Here is a 21,764-nt window from a genome sequence, read left to right as displayed (position 1 = left end):
GGACAAAATGAGATATGAAGAGTATATAGCCCATCATAATGCATATATGGTCAAAGCTATAGAAGAAGTAGAACCCACATATTTTGAGAATGCACTTGGACATTGGGCGGCCAAATGGTTGCATTAGACGCTAATGACTTTGCCTAAGGAAAGAAGGAAATTTGATGTAAGGGAGGCTACAAAGTGAAGCATAATTCAGATGGTTTTGTGAGCAAATATAAGGCAAGATCAGTTTCCAAGGGATAGGCACATACATATGGTGTTTTGAGTATAACTATGAGGAGGGCCGCGGGGGGTTGACGGCACGGCACGGCACCACAGGGGTTGGGGGGGGCTGCTGTGCGGGGGGTGACGGCACTGCACAGGGAGGGGGGTGAGGGCATGGCACGGGGCGGGTGGGGTGACGGCATGAGATGGAAACCATGAGAGCACTCATTGTTGTGGTTGTAGCTAAGAGATGATCTTTACATCAAGATGGATATAGAGAATACACTTTTACATGGTGACTTACAGGTACAGCCACCAAGATATGAGGATTATGCACACCCACATTTGTTTGCAAGTTGCGCAATTCCTTCTTGTATGGCTTTAAGTAGATACCTACAATATAGGGGGAGTATCTTGTCACTATTGGATTTCAGATATCCAATGTTGATTTTCCTCCATTTATGTGAGAAAGAATGACAATGGTCATCTGTGTTAAGGACTTGATTGTCACAAATGACAATGATGATGATATTCATGAGGTGAAGATGCTTCCTAAGAAGAAGTTTAAAATGAAAGATTTGGGTGAGCTGTGATACTTCCTAGGTATAGAGGTGATTAGATCACATGATGAGATTTATCTTTTGCAAAGGTAGTATGCTTTGGATATGTATGATGTAGTATCGGATGATAGGAGGGCATAAGTCAATCTTAATGTTATTGGAGCAGAACACCAGGTTGTCTACAGATATATGTGATCTCTTAAGGAAACCTACTATGTACAGGCGCATAGTAGGTAGTTTTATTTGCATGACTATCACTAGGCCATATTTGAGCTATTCGGTGGATTGGTGAGTTAGTTTGTGCAGGCCCAAGGAAGCCACATTTAGATGTGGCGAAGGAGGATACTCAGGTACATAAAGTCCACAATACCTTATTCAATAATTTTTGCTAGTCTTTTTTTTTCCTTTGCCCAAGTGACGTACAAAAAGATATGGGCAGCATTAGCTACCAAGGACTAGAAAAATTATAAAACGATCTAAGCGGCATCAGTAGGTCTAGTCAAATCAGAGTAGATAAATTCTTAAGCCATCTCCATCGGTTTGGGAACCACACATGGCATACTTCCATGTATCCAGGAAAGTCTTTTCATAATGAGTGACCCTTGAAACCGTAATTGGCTAATATATGATATAAATCAAGATGATTGAAGGAATGTAAACCAAGCATATCCCACACTTCTCACTCCCACCGGTTGACTGATGGAGATATATGGATTACTGAGGTTGCAAAAGCGATTTCATCTACACCGATTCATACACAAATGTATGAGTTATTTCAAATGCTTGGTAAGAAGGATAATCGACTCTACGAATATTGATCCAAATTCCCACACGTATGTTAGTATGATATCTCAAAAACCACAATAATTGGAATAGATAGTCTGGAATGGCACATAATACTCTTTCTTTGTTTTTGATATGTCGGCACAGGTACATGGCTAAAGGGTAGTAAGAAGCAGCCCAGTTGCTTTTTGTTGAGTACAAAGGCTGATTACAAGGGAATTGCTACGGTGACATGTGAGGTAGTTTGGTTGTAAAAGCTATTTACAGATATGGGTGAGCTCATAAATAAGATAGACTTAATTATTGTGACAACATGAGCAGCATACAGTAACCCAGTGTATCATACTACGATGAAGCACATTCAGGTACATTTATCATTTTGTGACGGAGAAGGTTTTAGCAGGTGTTGTGGATTTAATTTACGTTAGCACAAAGGATCAAGTGGCTGACATCTTCGTGAAAGTATTGGGTACAGAGATGCTTCACTTGTTTAAAAGCTTACTTCGAGTGCAAGATATGTAGATAGAGCTTGAGGGAGAGTGTTGAGATATCAAGCTTAACCAGTGCGGATATGGATGACACGCCACTAGCATGGTTGGTGAGATTATGGTTGATATGCCACCAAGGTTTTCACACTGTACGCTAGCCACTTTTGTTTGCTAGAGTTATGGCAGTTATAGCATCATCTCATATAGCGCCAGCTCATATAGTTGGATTCACACTATGGACCCTGTATGTTTTAGTAGTAGATTTATTTCCCTTATAGTATGTACTCTTATCTTTATGTAATGTTGAAGAAGATAGAAGAAAATTCACCCATCCATCTCTCTTTCATACTTGTCTATTCTTGTATGTGTGTATAAAGACGTTTTCTTGCAAGCTCAAGCTCACCCTCTCCCCGGTATTCTTCTCATTATCATACTTGCTAGATTGTAGTGGATTATGGTCATGTATGAGGGTCAAAAATTGGGCATCTTGAATATTTATGCACCTAATGTGAGAGGAGAGAGGGTCGCCTTTTGGGACACCATCTCAGGGGATTTCAACATGGTTGAGCAACCGTCCGATAAAAAGGGTGGCCGTGAGGGTAGAACACGACCCTTGGAGAGAGCCTCATAGGAGAGATTCACGCTCTCCTTCTATGGCAGGACTGTTGGACAAAGGATGACTTTGAAAGGAGGCTTAACTCTTTATCTTACTCCTGGCATAACCCCAAGAGCGGGGATCGATGTATCTTTGCACGATTGGCCCTAGAGAGGACTAGCCATTATTATCATATTGTTGGTTTGGCCAAGAAGCAAGAAGCCTTACACAAGGAGGGCTATTAGGCACATGATTGCTGCATTCAAAGGGAACACAAGATGCATCCAGAATCTCCTTAGATCCTAGACCTCTTGTCTATAGTTAGAGCAAAGCTACATATGACCATAGATAGGCAAGTTGAGTCCTCATTTCATGCTAACGAGAACTTTTGGATACAAATGGGTGCAACAAACACTTCTTCTCGGCACATGGGCCTACCCTAGTAGGAAATGTGTGAGATACTTTCAAGGAGAGATTCATACTAAACCATATAAGGTGAGGAGAATTGCATCAGATTTTTATTGGATATTGCTTTTTGCAGAGACCACCTGTCCACAAAGAGATATTGCACAATAGAGAAGTTGGGAGTGCATGCCCAAACCTATCATCATCACAGATGATATGTGTTCTTCCTTCTCAAAGGATGAGTTGAGACATGCATTGCAGGCTGTTTCAAAAGGAAAATGGCCAGGGGATTCTCCTAATCCTTCTTTATACAGTTTTGGGACCACATTGGGATTCAATCATTGTTGCTTTATAGGAGATTTGGCGTATAGGTACAATGCCCCCCTTTCTCATGGAGGGTTATTGTATTGCCTATATGTACATAGGAAGAGTTAATTGGATTGCCTATATGTACATAGGAAGAGTTATTGGATTGTCATTAGCAAATGATATCGCGATGTTTTTGGAGGCCTCACATGCATGTCTATGTGCCTTCTGGACAACCTTGTAGATGTTTTGTTTGGTAGCAGGAGCCACCATTAATTGGCACAAGTTAGTGGGATTTTGCATTAGTGATTCTCCACAAGTATATTGGGGTTTGGATGTGGGGTTTACTTGGATTGGGAGAGGATGCACTACCAAATACCTTGGCTACCAAGTTGGCGTTGACATTTCCCCAACACAACAATTTGCGCATGTGGTCATAAGCATTAAAGCCAAACTTCAACATTGAAGTAGCAAGAGGCTTGATTTGGCATCTAGAGCCTTGGCAGTTAACCAAGTGCTATTGGCCACACTACATTTATCACTTCTTGTTGGGTTTTTCATAGGGGATTCATCGGCCCATTCGAAATTTTCTTTAGTCAGGATTAGATGGCACAATACACACCAAGGCTACAGTTGCTTGGGAAATCATAAGCCCACAAATGCAGTGTAATGCATTGCTTTGTAAGATGATTGTCATAGGATTTCTTCCTAGCACTGAGCCATGGAAGGACTTTCTCATGCAACAGGTTACAAAGTGTACTCTGGTAAGGAGAGGTGAGTGGATATACGCACCATGCTTTTATCTTTTTTAAGGCAAAGCATCACCCCCAATCCTCCCCTTTGGTTAGATCCCTTCTACGGGCTTGGGATTGCATGAGGATGTTCTTGGTTCACATACCTCGATGATAAAATGAGGAAGCTAACAGACAACTCATTATGTGGAATGACTTGATGTTGGATGAGTATGGTAGACCTCTTGGGGCAGCTATACATATTCAATGGACTGGTTGGGAGGGAGACTCTCTTCCCCATAGTGCTAAATTGGAAGAGGCTTAAACGCCTCATGGAGAATCAAAGAGGTGCTTATGCAACATTTGAGAGGCACTAGTCAAAGGATTGTGCAGATTGATGTTGCCATACCCAACCACTAGATCACATGGACCTTCTTGGAAGGGCTTCATCGCTTGTGGCTGGGAGTCTTCTTCGGGACGTGTACCTCTACAAGTTTGGGCCTCCCCACACCGAGGGAGAATGAAGCACCAATCTTTTTCTATGTACATGATGGATGGTATTTGGAGAGAGGTGACATACAAGATATCATCAAGGGCCCAGTGGTGTGTCCTATGAGAGTTGTTGGGAGAGCAAGGAATCACTTTTATATTGATCCCCCCTAGCAATGATCACAGATGCTTGGAGCCTTTGATTGCAAGATATCATCAAGGGCCCGGTGGCGCGTCCTATGAGAGTTGTTGGGAGAGCAAGGAATCACTTTTATATTGATCCCCCCTAGCAATGATCATAGATGCTTGGAGCCTTTGATTGTATGATGGTTGCCCTATCAGGTATTTGCATTGGGACCCTGATGAGTGGGAGTGGAGGGATACTACCAACCCAATAAAAAGCATGCCTTTCTTTAGTTATACTATGTAGAACGCCAAGCATCTTGCCTTAGGCACATCCAGAGAGTTCCTACTCTTAGACCTCATTGGGAGGCTTATGGTATCACACATCATTTAGAGGACTTCTTGGTAGAATGGCATTCTTACAAGAGGACACATATATCCTGCTTTATTTGGCTTTTTCTACTTTTTCTCTTTTTCGGGAGAGAAAAAGTCGCTTTTTAAACATGTATGGTGTCTCAGTGAGGCTCCATAGCTTTATCAGGTTATAATGACAGCCATTTACGTCAAGAAAAATAAACCCTAGTCAAATATTCTTAGATCCAACCATTTAAAAGATACAAAACCATTTATATAACCAAAGTTTCCAGTCCATGTGTACTGCGGATGGCTAACAAAAATACACTACAAATAATGGGTTTTGCATATACAAGAAGAGCCTAGAACCTGGAATGATGGCTCTAATCTATAGTGAACACACCATAGATTTTTAAGTGTTACTTGTTATCTTGTGGCCGAGGATAGTAAGGTACCTGGTAAGGAGGCTGGGAAGGTTGAGAAGAGCCTGGGTAAGCATTCATAGAAGCAGCATTATAATACGCCCCTTGCCACCCAGGGTAGGGTGGTTGGCTGTAGTTGTGATTTGGGGTTGAAGTGGCTTGTGAATAATAAGGGGGTGGTGCACCATGGGTCTGCCCAGAAGCATAATATGATGGCTGTGGCATTTGATGTTGCCCACCTGAAGTGGTGTTTGGAGGAATCTGCTGCTGCTGTTGAGGTTGAGAAGCTGTATGAGATGAACCAAACGGAAAAATAGAAAAACCACTACCCACTGCTCTCTCAAGCTGATTGTTGGCAGGGCTGCTTCCTCTGAAAGATAAGCCCAAAATGTGCCGTTGCAGATCCTCTATCATGTCACGACCTTGAATCTCACGGGTCATTGCATAATCGCTACATTGCTGCTTAAGGTTGTTGATTGCATCCTGAAAGAAGGAACCCTATCATGCTTTGTGTAGAGCAGTAATAAACTATGGTGGAACACAAGCATCCTGCATGTGTACCCAACCACATTGCATATGCACCGTGTGATGATCATAGATCAAACTCATACATAGTATCCGATTCCATCCAACCGTAAACCAACCTGGAGAGAGATATAGAATTTGATGCCCGCATTGTTGATGTTATCCCTTATTTCACGATACTTCAAGACCGCTGCACTGATATGCTTAAAAGTGCGGTCACAGGAGGCTGGAAATCAGAGCAATCCGCATTTAAGTGCACATATGTTAAGAGAACGCTGCCTAATCATAACTGATTACTTGTTCTAGATGTAATGCACCAACCATTCAACTTGTGCTCAGACTCTTGCCAAGCAGAAAAGTATCAGCTCACCTTTAAAGTCTTCCAAATTGAAAACCGTTGCAAATGCACCATTTTGCATCTGAAATTAAAAAAACTTTCAAGTTAAGATTGAGCTCAGAACAGAAAAAAGAGAAACGATATCTCATGATGCCACGATTGGGATACCACCTTACATAGATGAGTATTGGTATAGCTTCTACAATACATACACTTGCTTTTCCTTGCACCTACAGTAAAGGAGCACTACCTTTGCTTTAAGGCTAACTTGCTATTAATTTTTAGCCCTTCATAGTTCAGCTACCCTCATTGCTGTACTACCCACACTTGCTCATTTGGCTACTAAACTTGTTCTGCACTTGTATATCCTCCCGTCTTCACCTCCTAAATGTCACAGGATCTCCTAACAGCACCTCCAAGCCAAAACGTGGGCTCTAAAAGTTGACACAGCTAGGAACAGGGGATGGCTCTATATAAGACAGAAGGATTGTGCTTTTGTGCCCATGTTGCCTACACAATTCACGAAGCCAACATGGCCATCCTAGTTGAGTAAATTTATAAAATCAACTTGCTAACCTTGATTTGCTGAAGCAATTTCTCCTGCGCCTCTATATTTCTGCTTACTTCCTGACAAACTTGATCATACTTTCCCAGTTCTCTCTTGAAAAGATCTTCATAAGATCCAGAGGTGGTCATCAGCTTTGGCAAGATATTGTCCTGAAATTCAAGAACCACACCAAGCTTCAAACGTTTAGACTCTGGGGCTACAAGTATGCCTTCCTTTCAAACAGGCTATTCCGGACAGAGCAGAACAAACCTTTCGTTTCATTTCCTTAAGCATATCCTCCAGCCCAGCACGCTGTGAACCCAACATCTCTAATTGTCCCTACATTTGTCAAACTACTACAAATGTTAGAAACCAAAGAAACAAAATAAAATTCCAGCCTCAATCCCTCTCTAAGACATTATTAGCATAAAGACAAACCAAAAATTTAACCTAGCATAACTCCGCATAGGGAAACACTGCCCAGCACACAGATTCGACTCAGAATACATCGCTTGTTACGGGGAAAAAATTGTGCTCAGTTGCTCCAGGATCCTGATCATCTCCAAAAATCACACCCCACACTCCTAAGTAGTTGCATCTTGGTCTGCCAGGTTAGAAACCCGCTGCCTAAGAACCTCTCGACAAATGAAGACATGGCAGATGTTGGCAGTACCATAGAGAAGTGATGTAGGTTTTTTATAAAACCCCCAAATTAATGGTGTTGCAGAACCTTCAGTTTTGGTGCAAGAAGATAATCTTGCAGAAACCCATAAATTTCAGTAAATGTAGAAGCACTAATTTGACAATTTTACCATGTAAGAAAGCCCCTATTTGTTGACGTCATGGAGCTAGCATGGCGCAACAGCTGTAGCGGGCATATATGGGCGATGAGCACACAACCACACGTTGATCCACAACAGGCCATAGGAGCACCCACCACAGGCCATGGGAGTAGGAGCTTCACGTGGCGGTTGCGGCGGCGGCAGCGGACCGTTTAATAAGGCTTATTAAAGCCTTATTATATCAAGGCTTATGTAACATGCGAAAGCTTACAGACAGGATTATACTTTGATAAGGAATATTCAGCACCTTGGTTCCGGATGATTGCACAATGTAGCGGAGATAAGAGTGCAAGAGAGACGGAGAGAGAGAGAGACAAGGAGAATAAAGACAATCACACTCGATTCAGTCCCAAATACCCTCGAAAGGGCCCCCACCAAGGACTGGTGCATTTGCTTTATTGAATGATAACAAAAAGACTGACTTTCTTTAGGTCCTCCCTGGCTGTAAATCTGCAGCCTGTAATGACCGGACTCTTGAGCTTCTAGTTCACCATTCGCTTAGAATTCCCTTGGCTGTCCTGGTCCTTGAAGCAATTCAGCACTTGTCACATGCAGTTATATGCTCCTTACGTGCCTTTGCATCTGGCTACAAGCCTATCAATGCCCGGAGCACTCATCATCATACCAGAGGATGACTCACAATACAGACTGGCACTATTCCATGTGCGGGACTTGCACACCTGACCAAGACTATGTACTAGACTTGTACACTTGACCTTGGACGCTTAGAGTGGAACCCAGGCTGACTCGTCCCAGACTAGGGCTCACAAGGGACCAATTACCACTCCAGGTCTTGCACCTGCTATACAGATACGTCCACGTGGCATCCAAGTGTGGGGTGCACGTGACAACTTCACATGCTCCTACACAAGAGTTCGACAAGCGCCATCCAACGGGAAAAAAAAAATTTAAAGAATCGACAACAACTAGTGAAGAGAAGCGATTGCAGTGGATGGGAAAGAGAAGAAGAATCACTTATTGGTATTGCCTAGGGTTAGCACAATGCAGAGCTAGACGGCTATGGAGAGTGAAGCTCCATCCTAGAGAGAGAGAGAGAGAGAGAGAGAGAGAGAGAGAGAAGCAAGCGAGCTATAGAAAGAAAGAAAGAAAGAAAGTTGTATTGATGTTTACAAAAGGCCAAAATGACCTATGAGACCAAAAAAATTACATCGTGTGGGTACTAATGTCACATGCACTCTGCACTGTAGAGCATGGTGACACGATGGCTCATCATCAGTGCAACATTGTACAACAGTAGAACCCTTTAGGATTTGATAATTGTCGTACATCGTGACCCCATTGTAATCCTCAGTCCCAGGATATGTCACGCACGAGCTACGTAGGTCATTCCTCAGCCTGAGAGAGTCAATCAGTCAAAGTCCCTTAACCCACTTGCAGAGAATCATTCATGCATATAGAGTTAGTAGAAGCCTTAGAATTTGCATCAAATCATAGTTGCATCGTGCATATCATTCATCTTATTTGCACATAGACCACTGCAGAAGCCTTAGAATATCATCTACTATTTTTACCATATTATTCCAACATTATCCATTTATGCAAGTCATGTCGCAGTCGGCCAGCTTCACAGCTCGCCGACCAGCACATAAGAGCATATTAATAGCATAGCCTTGCATCATTCATCTCATCTCATCATCTTTGGAGTCAAGCATTTCAGTCCTTCAACACAAGGAGCATCAACGCTTGAGCATTCAGCCATAGTACATACATCATCAAAACACACCATCATCAGCAGTCAGCCAGAAGAACCACTACAGAACCTTGCCTTTTCACAATTTTCAGCACTCATACACCTCATCATATTGCTACAACCCCTTTGATCAAGGTAAAACGTGGCATTCTACCTAGAAACAGTCCCAATCCGCCCCTTCTCTCAGCCAATTTACAGCCTTCCTACAATCCATTGGAAGAGTGCATAGACTTGAGATTGGTCATAATTAGTGCTTCTACAGCCGTGTAGAGTTCAACCCGACTCTTGGTCTTTCAATGGCCTTGTCTTTGGCTTATCTACAATCCCAAGTCAGTCCTTCATTCATCCTCTTCAAAGATAATAAAGCAAATACTCCTAGCAAAAGGAGGGGAGCCTTCAATGGGTAATTTGGGACACAGTTAAGCTTGTATAAAGTTCTCCAGAAGAAGAAATAAAGCAAATTCTCTTGCATGCGTGGGGGGGGGGGGACTTCGGTGGGTAATTCGGGACCCCATCTAGTGTCGTCTGTACTACATCTATTTTCAGATTCACGTATGCTGTTTTAAACAATTGCTAAAGACTCACTTAACTCAGGTTTAAAGAAACGTTTCGTTGTTTCACACGGTCCTTACAAGCTTAGAGTTTGGTTTTGAATTAAGAATTTACCAATGAGAAGCATTCTTTTTCTGAATTAGACATAGGAATGACTCATGCTACATTCAGTGAGTGCTTTGGAACCCAATAAGGTGTACAAATCTATCTCTCTCTCTCTCATCTCTTAATGTTTGTAGTGATAAAGTGGATTGCTAAAGTGATAAAGTGATAAAGCGGTGTGAGACTTTGGGTGACAGGATCCTTCTACGCATAATTCCGCTGCACGTTACATTGGTATCACACTCAGCTTGTCCACACACACCGCATCCTAGCGTGAGAGCATCCTTGGATGGTCATACTTCACTCCTGTACGACCACTGACTTCTGTAACATGTGTAGAGAGGAGAGTACACATCAGCGAGAAGACGTTTCACTACAGATGCCATAGCTCTACTCCGAGCACAGAACCAGCTTCTCATGGAGTGTCTCCAACTCTTGGAGGCAACAAGAGCAAAACACACTCCTCCAGTTACCCCCAACTTCATCACCCTCTTCTTTCAGATGGAACAACAAAGACTAGAGGATGAGGGAAGAAAAAGCAGACAAACGGGACTATGAGGAAGCAGCAAGCCCAACGCAGGCTTCAAGAAGACAGGCGTCAGGCTGAACTTGCCGCTCGGGAGCACCAACGAGAGCTCGATCGAGAGCGCATGGGGTGAAAACTCGTAGACAAAAAGTCAAAGTTACTAGCAAGGCGCTTTATGCATTCTGTGCACTCCAAAAAGCAGCCTTAGAAGCGCCCATTTTGAAGTTAGCATCTTGGGATGAACCTTTCGAGGTCATTACCGATACCAGCAATGTAGCCATAGGTACAATTCTTCAGCAGGACAATAGACTCGTGGCCTACTACAGTAGAAAGTTAAATGTCACCAAAAAGAATTATTCGGTTTATGACAAAGAGCTTTTGGGTGTAATCACAGCGCTCAAACATTGGAAGCCTTTTCTTTATGAACAGATTTTCACAGTCAAAACAGACCACCAAGCACTTAAGTGGCTTCAAACCATGCCAAGTGCCCAATGGAATGATCGGCAAGGTCAGCATCTAGACCATGTAGGAGTCTACCATTCTTGAAATCACTGGGAAAGACCTAGATAGCATGAAAGATCAGTATGTCGATTCCCCCGAGTTTGGTACTCAATACAGTTTGGCCCTCACTTCTAAGCCTGGCCATTACTCAGTGCAGAACGGTTGGAAGAACCGCCTCTATGTAATTCTAGAAAAGCGAGCAGCTCTTCCCCATGATGCCCATGACTCCTTAGTTGGAGGACATAGAGGTATCAACAGTGTAACATGCGCTGAGCTAGGTCCGTGTGAAACAACGGAGTCTTTTCTTTAAACCTAAGTTTAGTGAGTTTAGCAATCCTTTAAAACAACATACATGAAACTGAAAATAGATGATGTCATGACCTTGTGAAAATGGAACAACACAAGTGTGGGCATGGTGGTTGCTGAGCAAAAATATTAAAAGATTCACATTTGGGGTGCCCGAACAAATGAGAATGATGTGTGGACACTTCAGATGTGAAGGGAAACCAAAACATTAATGTTTTTAATGTTTTATTTATGGTTGCCCCTAGGCCTTAGTGGCCCCTAGGAAACTTTAATGAATATTAAAAGTTGGGGCCCTAGGATAAGTTTGGAGAGGAGGCAACTCCACTTTTGGAGTTACACGCCTCTCTAATCCCTCTCTCTCTCTCTCTTGCTTTTGGGGAGTCATGCAAGAAACAAGCGTGGAAGAGAAAGAGGAAGCTGGTCGACTGGTTTTGCTGTGAAGAGTGCAAGTTGTACTGCATACCGGCCGTACAGACCACGTAGCTGCAGGCCATACAGTCAGGCGGCTGCAGTACTATTGGTTATTGGCTCAGGCCGCGTTTGCAGGTACAGACAGCATGTTGAAGACAGTACGGGCAGAAATGTACGGACAGATCAGTTGTCTGCAGTTCCGTACAATCAGTACAGGTGGTGTTTGCTGTACAACAGCAGATACAGTCTGTTGGGCATCATCTGTTTCAGGCGGCGCAGGAATCCAACATCCAGACAGGAGGCGGGTAGATTCTGGTTACTGCAAGTACAGCCGTACAGTCCTGTACGTACAGGTACATCAAGTACGGTTGACTTGTACGGACAGGTATAGGCGGAAACAGCACTGTTCAGTCCTGAACAGTTAGGCGTTGAATCTCCAACTGCATGTAAGATTCTATTAGAGTTTATTTGGTGCAACAATCAGGTGGTTGCAGGGGAAAGAGTACAGACTATCGTTGTCAAGTGCACGAACTGTTCCACGGGTGCAGAATCACGCACTGACTTGGTAAGCTCTGAACTTGTTCATCTGTCTTTCTTTCCATTGGCTTATGTCTGCTGCAGAGTTGTGCTATCTGGCCCCTTGTGAGAGGAGGGATATGCCAGATGTATGCTCAAGGTTGTCCTGCTGAATGGTCTTGGCTGATCAAGGGGAAGCACAGAGTGTTGCTTTGACACACAGATCTGTGTGTGTGAATCCTCTGTGCTAAGAGGTATTGTGGGCTGCCAGATTGGACATACAGGTGTATTCTCTTGGCTGGTTTTGTTGTACTCAGCCTTACATATTTTTGAAATTGAATAAAGAAATACCGTAAGGGGCACCAAGCTTTGGGGCCAAAAGGCGTCGTTCTCTTTTCAGATTTGGGGCACTCTAGCTCCAATCACATTTGTTTTTATATCTGGACTACAAGTGGAAGGGTGACTGCTAGTCTACCGCACTTTGGTTTCTACCAGAGGCCGGTTTCAAGGTTCCGTTGCCAGGACCTATCATCAACTTTCTTAAGGGGGTGAGCTCGTGGTTGACTCAAGGAAAGTCATTGCTGAAAAATTCAGCAACATGTCTGATACAAAAGACGAGTACTTTTATCATGAAGAGGAAGAGCAAGAGACCTCTCCTGAGAGAAATGAATCCGAGGATATTCTTGCAGGAGAACACGCTTGCAGATGTTGAGCAATATGAGGATGTAACACAGCCAGAAGATGTGCTTGGTAAAGAGGAAGATGATGCTCAGTTTAAAAATCGTTTGGCTGGTGTTATGGATGTTTATGTAGCTCACACAAAGTGAGCTACACAAAGTGAGAAGTTTGGCTGGTGTTATGGATGTGTTTATGTAGCTCACACAAAGTGAGAAGTTTGCTGAATTTATGAGATCCCGTACAGAGCCCGAAAAGAATGACCCTATGAAAATGGAACAGCACATGTGTGGGCATGGTGGTTGCTGAGCAAAAATATTAAAAGATCCACATTTGGGGTGCCCGGACAAATGAGAATGATGTGTGGACACTTCAGATGTGAAGGGGAACCAAAACATTAATGCCTAGGAGAAGTTTGGAGAGGGGGCAACTCCACTTTTGGAGTTACACACTTCTCTCATCCCTCTCTCTCTCTCTCTCTTGCTTTTGGGGAGTCGTGCAAGAAACAAGCGTGGAAGAGAAAGGGGAAGCTGGTCGACTGGTTTTGCTATGAAGAGTGCAAGTTGTACTGCATACCGGCCGTACAGACCACGTAGCTGCAGGCCGTACAGTCAGGCGGCTGCAGTACTATTGGTTATTGGCTCAGGTGGCGTTTGCACGTATAGACAGCAGGTTGAAGACAGTACGAGCAGAACTGTACAGACAGATCAGTTGTCTGCAGTTCCGTACAATCAGTACAGGTGGTGTCTGCTGTACAACAGCAGGTACAGTCTGTTGGGCATCATCTGTTTCAGGCGGCGCAGGCGTCCAGCATCCAAACAGCAGGCGGGTAGATTCTGGTTACTGCAAGTACAGCCCGTACAGTCCTGTACGGACAGGTACAACCAAGTACGGCTGACCTGTACGGACAGGTATAGGCGGAAACAGCACTGTTCAGTCCTGAAGAGTTAGGCGTTGAATCTCCAACTGCATGTAAGATTCTATCAGAGTTTATTTGGTGCAACAGTCAGGCGGTTGCAGGGGAAAGAGTACAAACTGTCGTTGTCAAGTGCAGACTGGTACAAACTGTTCCACGGGTGCAGAATCACGAACTGACTTGGTAAGCTCTGAACTTGTTCATCTGTCTTTCTTTCCATTGGCTTATGTCTGCTGCAGAGTTGTGCTATCTGGCCCCTTGTGAGAGGAGGGATATGCCAGATGTATGCTCAAGGTTGTCCTGCTGAATGGTCTTGGCTGATCAGAGGGAAGCACAGAGTGTTGCTTAATCACATTTGTTTTTATATCTGGACTACAAGTGGAAGGGTGACTGCTAGTCTACCGCACTTTGGTTTCTACCAGAGGCCGGTTTCAGATGTAGTATAGTCGACACCAAATGGAGTCCCGAATTACCCACTGAAAGCCCCCCACCCCCCCCCCTCTGCAAGCAAGAGTATTTGCTTTATTACTTCTTCTGGAGAACTGTAAACAAGCTGAACTATGTCCACAAGATTGAGCGGACAAACTGACTGACTAACCGCCAAACGCAAGGACAAAGCGACCTAATGCTTGGGGAGAACTGTGCGTAAGCTTTAGGCGTCTGTGAAGCTATCTTCGAGAGTAAAACATTGGCCTGAGACTAAGGGGAGGTGTGCTGCAAACTCCTGAAGAGACTGAGCTTCTATGCCTTGGGCTGAGAGCACAAGTAGACTAAAGGTATGTTGAGTATTTTGGGACTAAACTAAGCTCATAGTTGTCAGGTATGATACCGTATGGTTCGTACGATACGATACCGTACGGGAAAATACGCTACGATATAAAAAAATTTCTTATCGTATGATAAAATACGGTGTTTTAAAAAAATACTTATAAACTTAGGTATTTCCAAGTCCATATGGAGTATTTTAGAAAGGAGGGAAGCATCATAGTACAGAGGAAGCTCAAATAGGCATAGATAAGCAAAAAAAAAAGACCATTACCTCCTAAAAATTTTAACTTTTTTTGGAAAAAGTTTTATTTTTTTTTTTTAAATAATTTTTTTCTAAAAAAATCCGTACGAGTACATACGGTATCGTACCGTACGATATTCCGTACGATAAGCCGTCTACGCCGTACGAAAATTACCTTGGCTGAGCTGACTCTTTCATATGGCAAAGGGAAGCCAGTCGGCTAGTTCAAATGCTGGTCGACACTGGATAGGCAAAAAAAAATGCTCACAACTGGCATTAAATGCCAGTTGGCTGTAGCAACTGAAACCCGACTAGTATAAAATGCTAGTCAGCTGAGATACATGTGTCGACTGCTGCATCTCCTAGCCGACTACCATTTGAACTAAACGACTGGACCTTAAGACCCTCAAGGGTCTCGCCGACTGGTCAATAAGCATGACAATGGGCCCCTTGCAAGGCTAGCCACCACTTGGGCTGCCTTGGGGTTGGCCTTAGGGCTGGCCCCCTTCTACATGTGATGCATCTATATGCTCCTAATGCAACTACTGCTACGGTTGACCTCTACATGCTCCTGAATGATGAAGAATTACTAAATTCTCCATAGTAGGTTAAGAGGATTGACCTAACACTGGCTGGGAGACTGACCTACGTAGCTCGTGCATGACATGTCTCGGACTGGGCTCACAAAGGGGTCACGGCATACGACAAATAAACCCTAAAAGGTACTACTTCTGTACATGAATCTTGCACTATTGATGAGCCAGTTTGTCATGGTGTACCACAATGCATGGGCGCACGTGACACCCAGTACCCTCGAGAAATTAGAGCGGTTCTTTTATTGGCCAAAAATGAGGCGTGATGTTTATTCACATGTTCAAGCTTGTAAGATTTGTAAAAAGTTAAGGTTTCACATACGAAAAAGGCTGGGTTACTTCAACATTTGCCTATCCCCGACTGACCTTTCATCGACATCTCTATGAACTTTGTAGGGCCTCTACTAGCATCCACCAAAACTCGTAATACTCAATGTTTTACCATTGTGGATCGCTTGAGTACGTTCTGCATGCTCATCCCATGCAAGCATACGACCACAGCTAAGAACGTATCCCGCCTTTTTCTCAAGCATTGGTACCCCATTTGTGGTTTGCCTAGCATCATTACATTAAATAGGGATTCCAAGTTCACCTCGCGTTTTTAGAGGACATTATTCGAGAACTTTGGGACCAAGTTACCGTTGTTTAGCGCATTCCATCCACGGACAGACGGCCAAACAAAAATCTATAACCAGTTGGCACCCAATAAGGTGTACATATCTATATCTCTCTCTCTCGTCTCTTAAAGTTTGAAGTGATAAAGTGGATTACTAAAGACTCGCGAAACTCAAGATAAAGAAGGCGGTGTGAGACTTTGTGTGACAGGATCCTTCTACGCATCCATGTTCAAAGAGCACAAGCTCGCATATCATCCTAAGATATCCCAAATGGGGCACTGCAACATGACACTAAGAGTGATAAAGCTGAACCGGTGTGAGGGAGTGCTGAACCGGTGTGAGGGAGTCCTGTGATTGTTCCCCCCGTGGCCACTTCCCCCTGCCTGACTCACATATTGTTCCGGGCAATGACCAAGTTTCGGACACCATGATCCTTTCTGTAGAGAGAGAAACAAGACTTTTAGTATGAGATGATGTATGTAACAAGCCTTCGTAAGGGCTGTGGCATGAGTACTTAGCTTATCTTCAAGAAACAACTTCACGCATAAAACATTGAGAAAATCTCAAAATAAACAAGAGAGAGAGAGAGAGAGAGAGAGAGAAAAGACACCACACTAGGGGTCGGAATAGCCTTGGGCCAACCCCCCCCTCTCTCCAAGTTATATTCGATAAAACCCCTTGGAAGAGTCTTGAGTACAAGTTCTTAGAGCTAGAGAGCTCTCTTGTCTTTTTACATGTCTCAACAATGAGAGAATAGCTGAATTTATAGTTCTTGTCCAAAAGCACTTGAGAAAAGCGCTTTAAAACTCACTTATAGCCCAAAAAGCATCTTTTTAATAATAAAATCTCTTCTCTTTTTAGTATATAAAAGGCTTTTAACCTTTGGCTTTCCAAAAGCTAGTCGCATCATTCCAAGCCTGTAAGATCTGCTTGTAAGTTGTGCTACTACCTTGCCACATGTTAGTGCCATGTCCACATTGCCATGAAATCAACGCCACATCACTTTTTTTTTCTAAACACTTTTTTTTAACTCTCTTTTTTTGCGTGTTGCATTTTTGCATATCAGCAACCTGCATGTTGATGCTTCGGTGACAATGTAACACAACTCAAATGATGGATTTGATTGATGTAATTAAAATGAAGTACAAGCCCTTGTTACATAGACCTTTCTCACACCAAACCATTTGACCCTTATTTAATGCATGCTTACCCACCCTCCTGAGAGGTGGTTCACACGCACACACACATGTACATGCTACCAGCCTTTTAAGGGACTGTCACACATATAAGCTTCGACTTATCCCAACAAACTCTATCACCGATACCACTTCCTCTCTTCACAAGAATAACCCAATAACTCTGCCCACACTGGGCTGCTCATTGGGCGCCTGGACAGTATTACAATGATCTGGCACAATAGCCCTTACAAACACATGAATCTGGCCACATACTCAACCTTTGAGCTGGCCAATAGCCCTTACAAACACATGAATCTGGCCACATACTCGACCTCTGAGCTGGCCAATGGGTAGAAGAATGTCCGTCTCACTCGGACGAGCGTGCACGTGACCGAGGATATGGGAGGATGTGCCGGAGTCCCTCGAATAGAGAAAGACTAAAGCAACCACCACCATGAGCACTGAGGGAGGACTATCTATCTCTATGCACCCATGTGTGACCAGCCTAACTCGTATCGCACGCAAGGGAACCAAAACCAAGGAGAGGGGGGGGGGGTGGACCCGTGTTAAGATGCCACAATTGGAGTCTGACATGTGCAACAACACAAAAGACCCCTTTTTTCGCTCTCTAGTGGAGCTTGTCAGATGATTATCTATATCAGTCTCTGATGGATGATAAGGACCCTTCATCCTAGTCACACAATGATAAGAAAGAAACCTTAGTAAGAGCACTATCACATACCAAACTTTGTTTCAAAGCACCAACAATCGCATCTTCATCCCCATTCAAGGACATGATAGGCCTCCCTATCGTTGGAAGAGCCGATTCTATCTGCACATTGAAATATAGTATAAAGTCAAATTCGAATCTAGTAGCAACATGATGGTTTTCTAATTTATTTACAAAGTTTACTAACCGGCTTCACAGAAAGAATAGACATCATAGCCCAGTTGTCTTGAATTGTGCGATTGATTCTTGCATCCATGTCTGCAGCTTGCTTCAACTTTGCATTGAAGCTGTTCACACAATCTTGGAAACTCTTGGTCAGTGTGCTCGACTGTGGCCTTGTCCAGCGAGTTCCAAATTGTGCCCTCAATCGTGCATCCTCTTGGGACTCCTTTTGCAGTATTTCCTCACACTGTGCAAGCAATTCTTGATTGACCCGTCTCAAGTCCTGTAACTGTCTCATCTCAGTCTCCAAACCTGATGGCCCCCCAACCAATTGCACGGCTTCAACGTCACCTTTAAGCTGCTCAGGAAGAGTGGCACTCCCTTCCAGGGCATGAAGGGACTCCGGAAGCTCCATCTCTTTGAGCCTCACCCTAGCAATCTCGCTTTCTTGCTGCAGTTTTTCTGCTTGAGTTCTTATTATGTCATCTAGCATTTCAGTGTATCTGGAAAGCGCCTTTGCACTGCTGTCCGGAACTAGGCCTGCGAACAGCTTTTCCTTGCTAGCATCCAGAACATCTGCCAGATTGAATGGCTTTACAAGTGAGGCTGCCGGCAACAGAGGCAAAGAATTCGAAGGAGGAACTCTCGTGAGATACACGCGGTCATTTTCCTTCTTGGCCTGCTCAAGGTTGTGGTTTACGTTTGCTTCAAGTTTAGACACAGCATCCAGAAGCGGGCTCACAGCACCACGACCCAATTTCTTTGCTGTGGCAAGCACACTGCTTGCAACGCTTAAGCGAGCTATTTCTTCGGCAATATCCTCTTTCTCGTGGAGTTCTAAAGCTATCCTGTAGCAAGCCTCCCCATGAAATTGAGCTGCTTTCAGTTGCAGATGGGCTATCCATGCGCGATCAAAGTGTTGATTGAGAGGAGGGAGTATCAAAGCTGCATGCGCTTCTTCATAGTATAAGCCAACCTGCCTTGCCAGCTTCCCACATAGTAACGATGGTTTTTTATCAGAAACCGCCTTTTCAAAGAAACATTCTTGAGCTTGAGCAAGCATGAGCCTCTCAAGCATCCCTGCAGACTCCACGGAGATGTCAACTGTAGAACTACTCCCAGAAGCCTTCATCGAGATGTTGTCTCTGAGGAATGCAAATGCCCCGGCGGACGCCTGGAAGCAGTTACACGCCTGCTTGATGCCATTGAGAGTTGAGCGATCAGCACCCAAAGCTATCTGGCTTTGAACAGCACCCAGATTGAAGACAACAGAAGCTTTCTCAAAGTGTATGTTCTGCTGGCTGGCTTTCTTTCCTGGCTTGAAAGCATCAAACCATGTGAAGGAGAGCGTGTTGACATGCTCCTTCTCATTGGATATGGGAAAGCGCGACTCCATCACGCAGAGGGCTCTATAGTATCTCTGTAGCAGATCACGGCGTGCTTCAAGTGAGTCGGAGACCTTCTCAACTTCATTCCGCATCTGTTGCACCATCTGCAAATCCTCTTCATTGTCGACGGCTTCCCTTTCGGAATAGTGCTCAACAATGTACTGTCGGAGGGGCTTGTAAAGATCAACTGCATTTGTCTTCTTCTCTTGTACGGGAAGCATGACATTGATGGCAACAGAGGGCGTAGCCATGTCACAAAGAAAGAATTCAAAATCAAAAGCCCAAAAATCCGAGGCCTGATTTGGATGAAACCCTAAAAAGCTAGAACGCTTAAGACTCCAACACCAAGGTCTTGGATCAGAGTTGCTTGCAGAGAGGCCTGAACAAAATCTGACAGGCTTTGAAACTGTGCTTCTTAAGATTGCCACAAACTTGCAGGAAATCGAAACCCTAAAAGCGATTATGTTTTATTTTCCGAAACTCTAAAAGCATCCGATCAATCGGTTGGAATCCGAAATCACTGAAGCGACCTGCTACATATTTCCAGCTCTGCAGAAACCACTAAAAAATCGAAACCCTAGACTTCGATTCCACCACCCAACCTGCAGACAGTTAACCCTTGAAGCAGAGCGACTATCAGGGCTATAGAAGCAAATTTGTAGAAATTGAACCTGCAAATCCGTGCTTTCCTGTAGACCCTGTGATTAAGAAATAGATAAGCAAATTCGCCCTTTATTATTTTCAAACGCCAGGTCGGCGGACACAGAACCCAGGTTTCACACGGCGCCCAAGTGGACGGCGGACGGACTCAATTGCTCCATACAGTTTGAAACCTAGGATGAGCATAACTACCCAAGTTAGCATGATGTGCAGCTGTTTTGCAGGTGTGTGCTCTAGCTAGTGTGGCCAACCAAGCATTGACGGAAATACATGTGAAATTGCCCTTGTAAGGAGACTGTATCAGATGGCGGGAAAGGGAGCAACACAAAAATTCAAGTTTTCTCTTAAGCATCAACATAGTGCTACTGTTGTTTTCTCTTGGTTAAGTATCGACATACTGCTACCTGTTTTCCTTTCTCTTGGTTAAGTATATTCTTGTGGCACTCTACCCCTTTTGAGTGAAGGTTCTTGTTGTAGCTACTTGCTTTAATTTGCAAGTGGAAGATTCTTGTGATACTCTACGAATTTTAGGTAATATTGTTGTGTAAGAATCTATAAAAATGGAATACTTTTGTGATACTCTAAAAATTTTAGTAATATCCTTGTGATTCTTGTGTAAGATTCTTGTGCTACTCTCCGTAATTTTTAGGTAAGATTCTTGTGTTACTCCATTTTGATTTTCTTTTTCTTCTAGACAAGTAAGATTCTTGTGTTACTCCATTTTGATTTTCTTTTTCTCCTAAACAAGTAGGTTTCTTGTGTTACTCCATTTTGATTTTCTTTTTATTCTAGACAAGTAGGTTCTTGTGTTACTACTCTAGTTTTAGGGGAAGTCGCTACATGTTATTGCGGGTGCCACAACTTTTGAACATCTGGAGTTATCACAATGGAACTTTAGTTTGGTGGAGTTAGTGTGTATAATTCTTTTGCTTAAGGACATAAAGTATTGTGTCACCCTGATGGGAACATTGGGATCTAATAAATTATCAAGGCACGTAGCATTAGTGAACCTTTTTGGCCTTCTTCGATTTGTTGATCTTTTCTCGTTCTTCCTATATGCTTTTGTCACCAAAGGCTTGAGAAGGTTTCTTGGGAAGCCAAAGCCCTGTGTTGCCCTTGTAGCTTAAGCTCATCAAAAGGTGAAAATTGTTAGCAGCAGTGAGCTTTTGTAGGGGTGATGGTTACATTTTGATCTTATGTTATTGATCATGTGTGATCTTATCTTGGGGAGGGGAAGACTGCACTACCAAGGTTGCATTAATTTCTATGGATAAAGTGACTAGGTCGGGTTTTGTAATAAGGTTGAAGATAAGATCCATGTGGATGTAATAAGGTACATAGAGGATGATTCTCTCTGCCTAGGAGACTGGGCTTCAGGGATTGCGTCTTCCCCTCCGCACTCACAGGAGGAGCTGCTGGACTCAAAGTTTGTAGATGACACAGCAGCTTTCCTTGTAGAAGATGTGGGAAATCTACAGAGATTTGCGAAGGCGATCA

The 21,764-nt window shown here is 43.6% G+C and overlaps 1 protein-coding gene across 1 annotated transcript; it reads right to left on the bottom strand.

Moving 5' to 3' along the window:
- Positions 1-5,293: 5,293 nt before the first annotated feature.
- Positions 5,294-20,314, bottom strand: LOC147608203 (vacuolar-sorting protein BRO1-like). Its single transcript, XM_086789482.1, has 7 exons — positions 18,245-20,314; positions 18,070-18,159; positions 7,143-7,211; positions 6,902-7,042; positions 6,359-6,407; positions 6,108-6,214; positions 5,294-5,946 (listed from the first exon to the last, which is right to left on the bottom strand). Exons 1-7 carry the CDS (start codon positions 19,856-19,858, stop codon positions 5,461-5,463), a joined length of 2,556 nt encoding a protein of 851 aa, XP_086645608.1. The 5' UTR covers positions 19,859-20,314; the 3' UTR covers positions 5,294-5,460.
- Positions 20,315-21,764: the final 1,450 nt, after the last annotated feature.

This window comes from Cibotium barometz, chromosome 53, assembly GCF_041138505.1.
Source record: "Cibotium barometz isolate CiBa-2024 chromosome 53, ASM4113850v1, whole genome shotgun sequence".
In the NCBI taxonomy this organism is placed as follows: Eukaryota; Viridiplantae; Streptophyta; class Polypodiopsida; order Cyatheales; family Cibotiaceae; genus Cibotium; species Cibotium barometz.
This window is presented reverse-complemented; position numbering and strand designations above follow the sequence as displayed.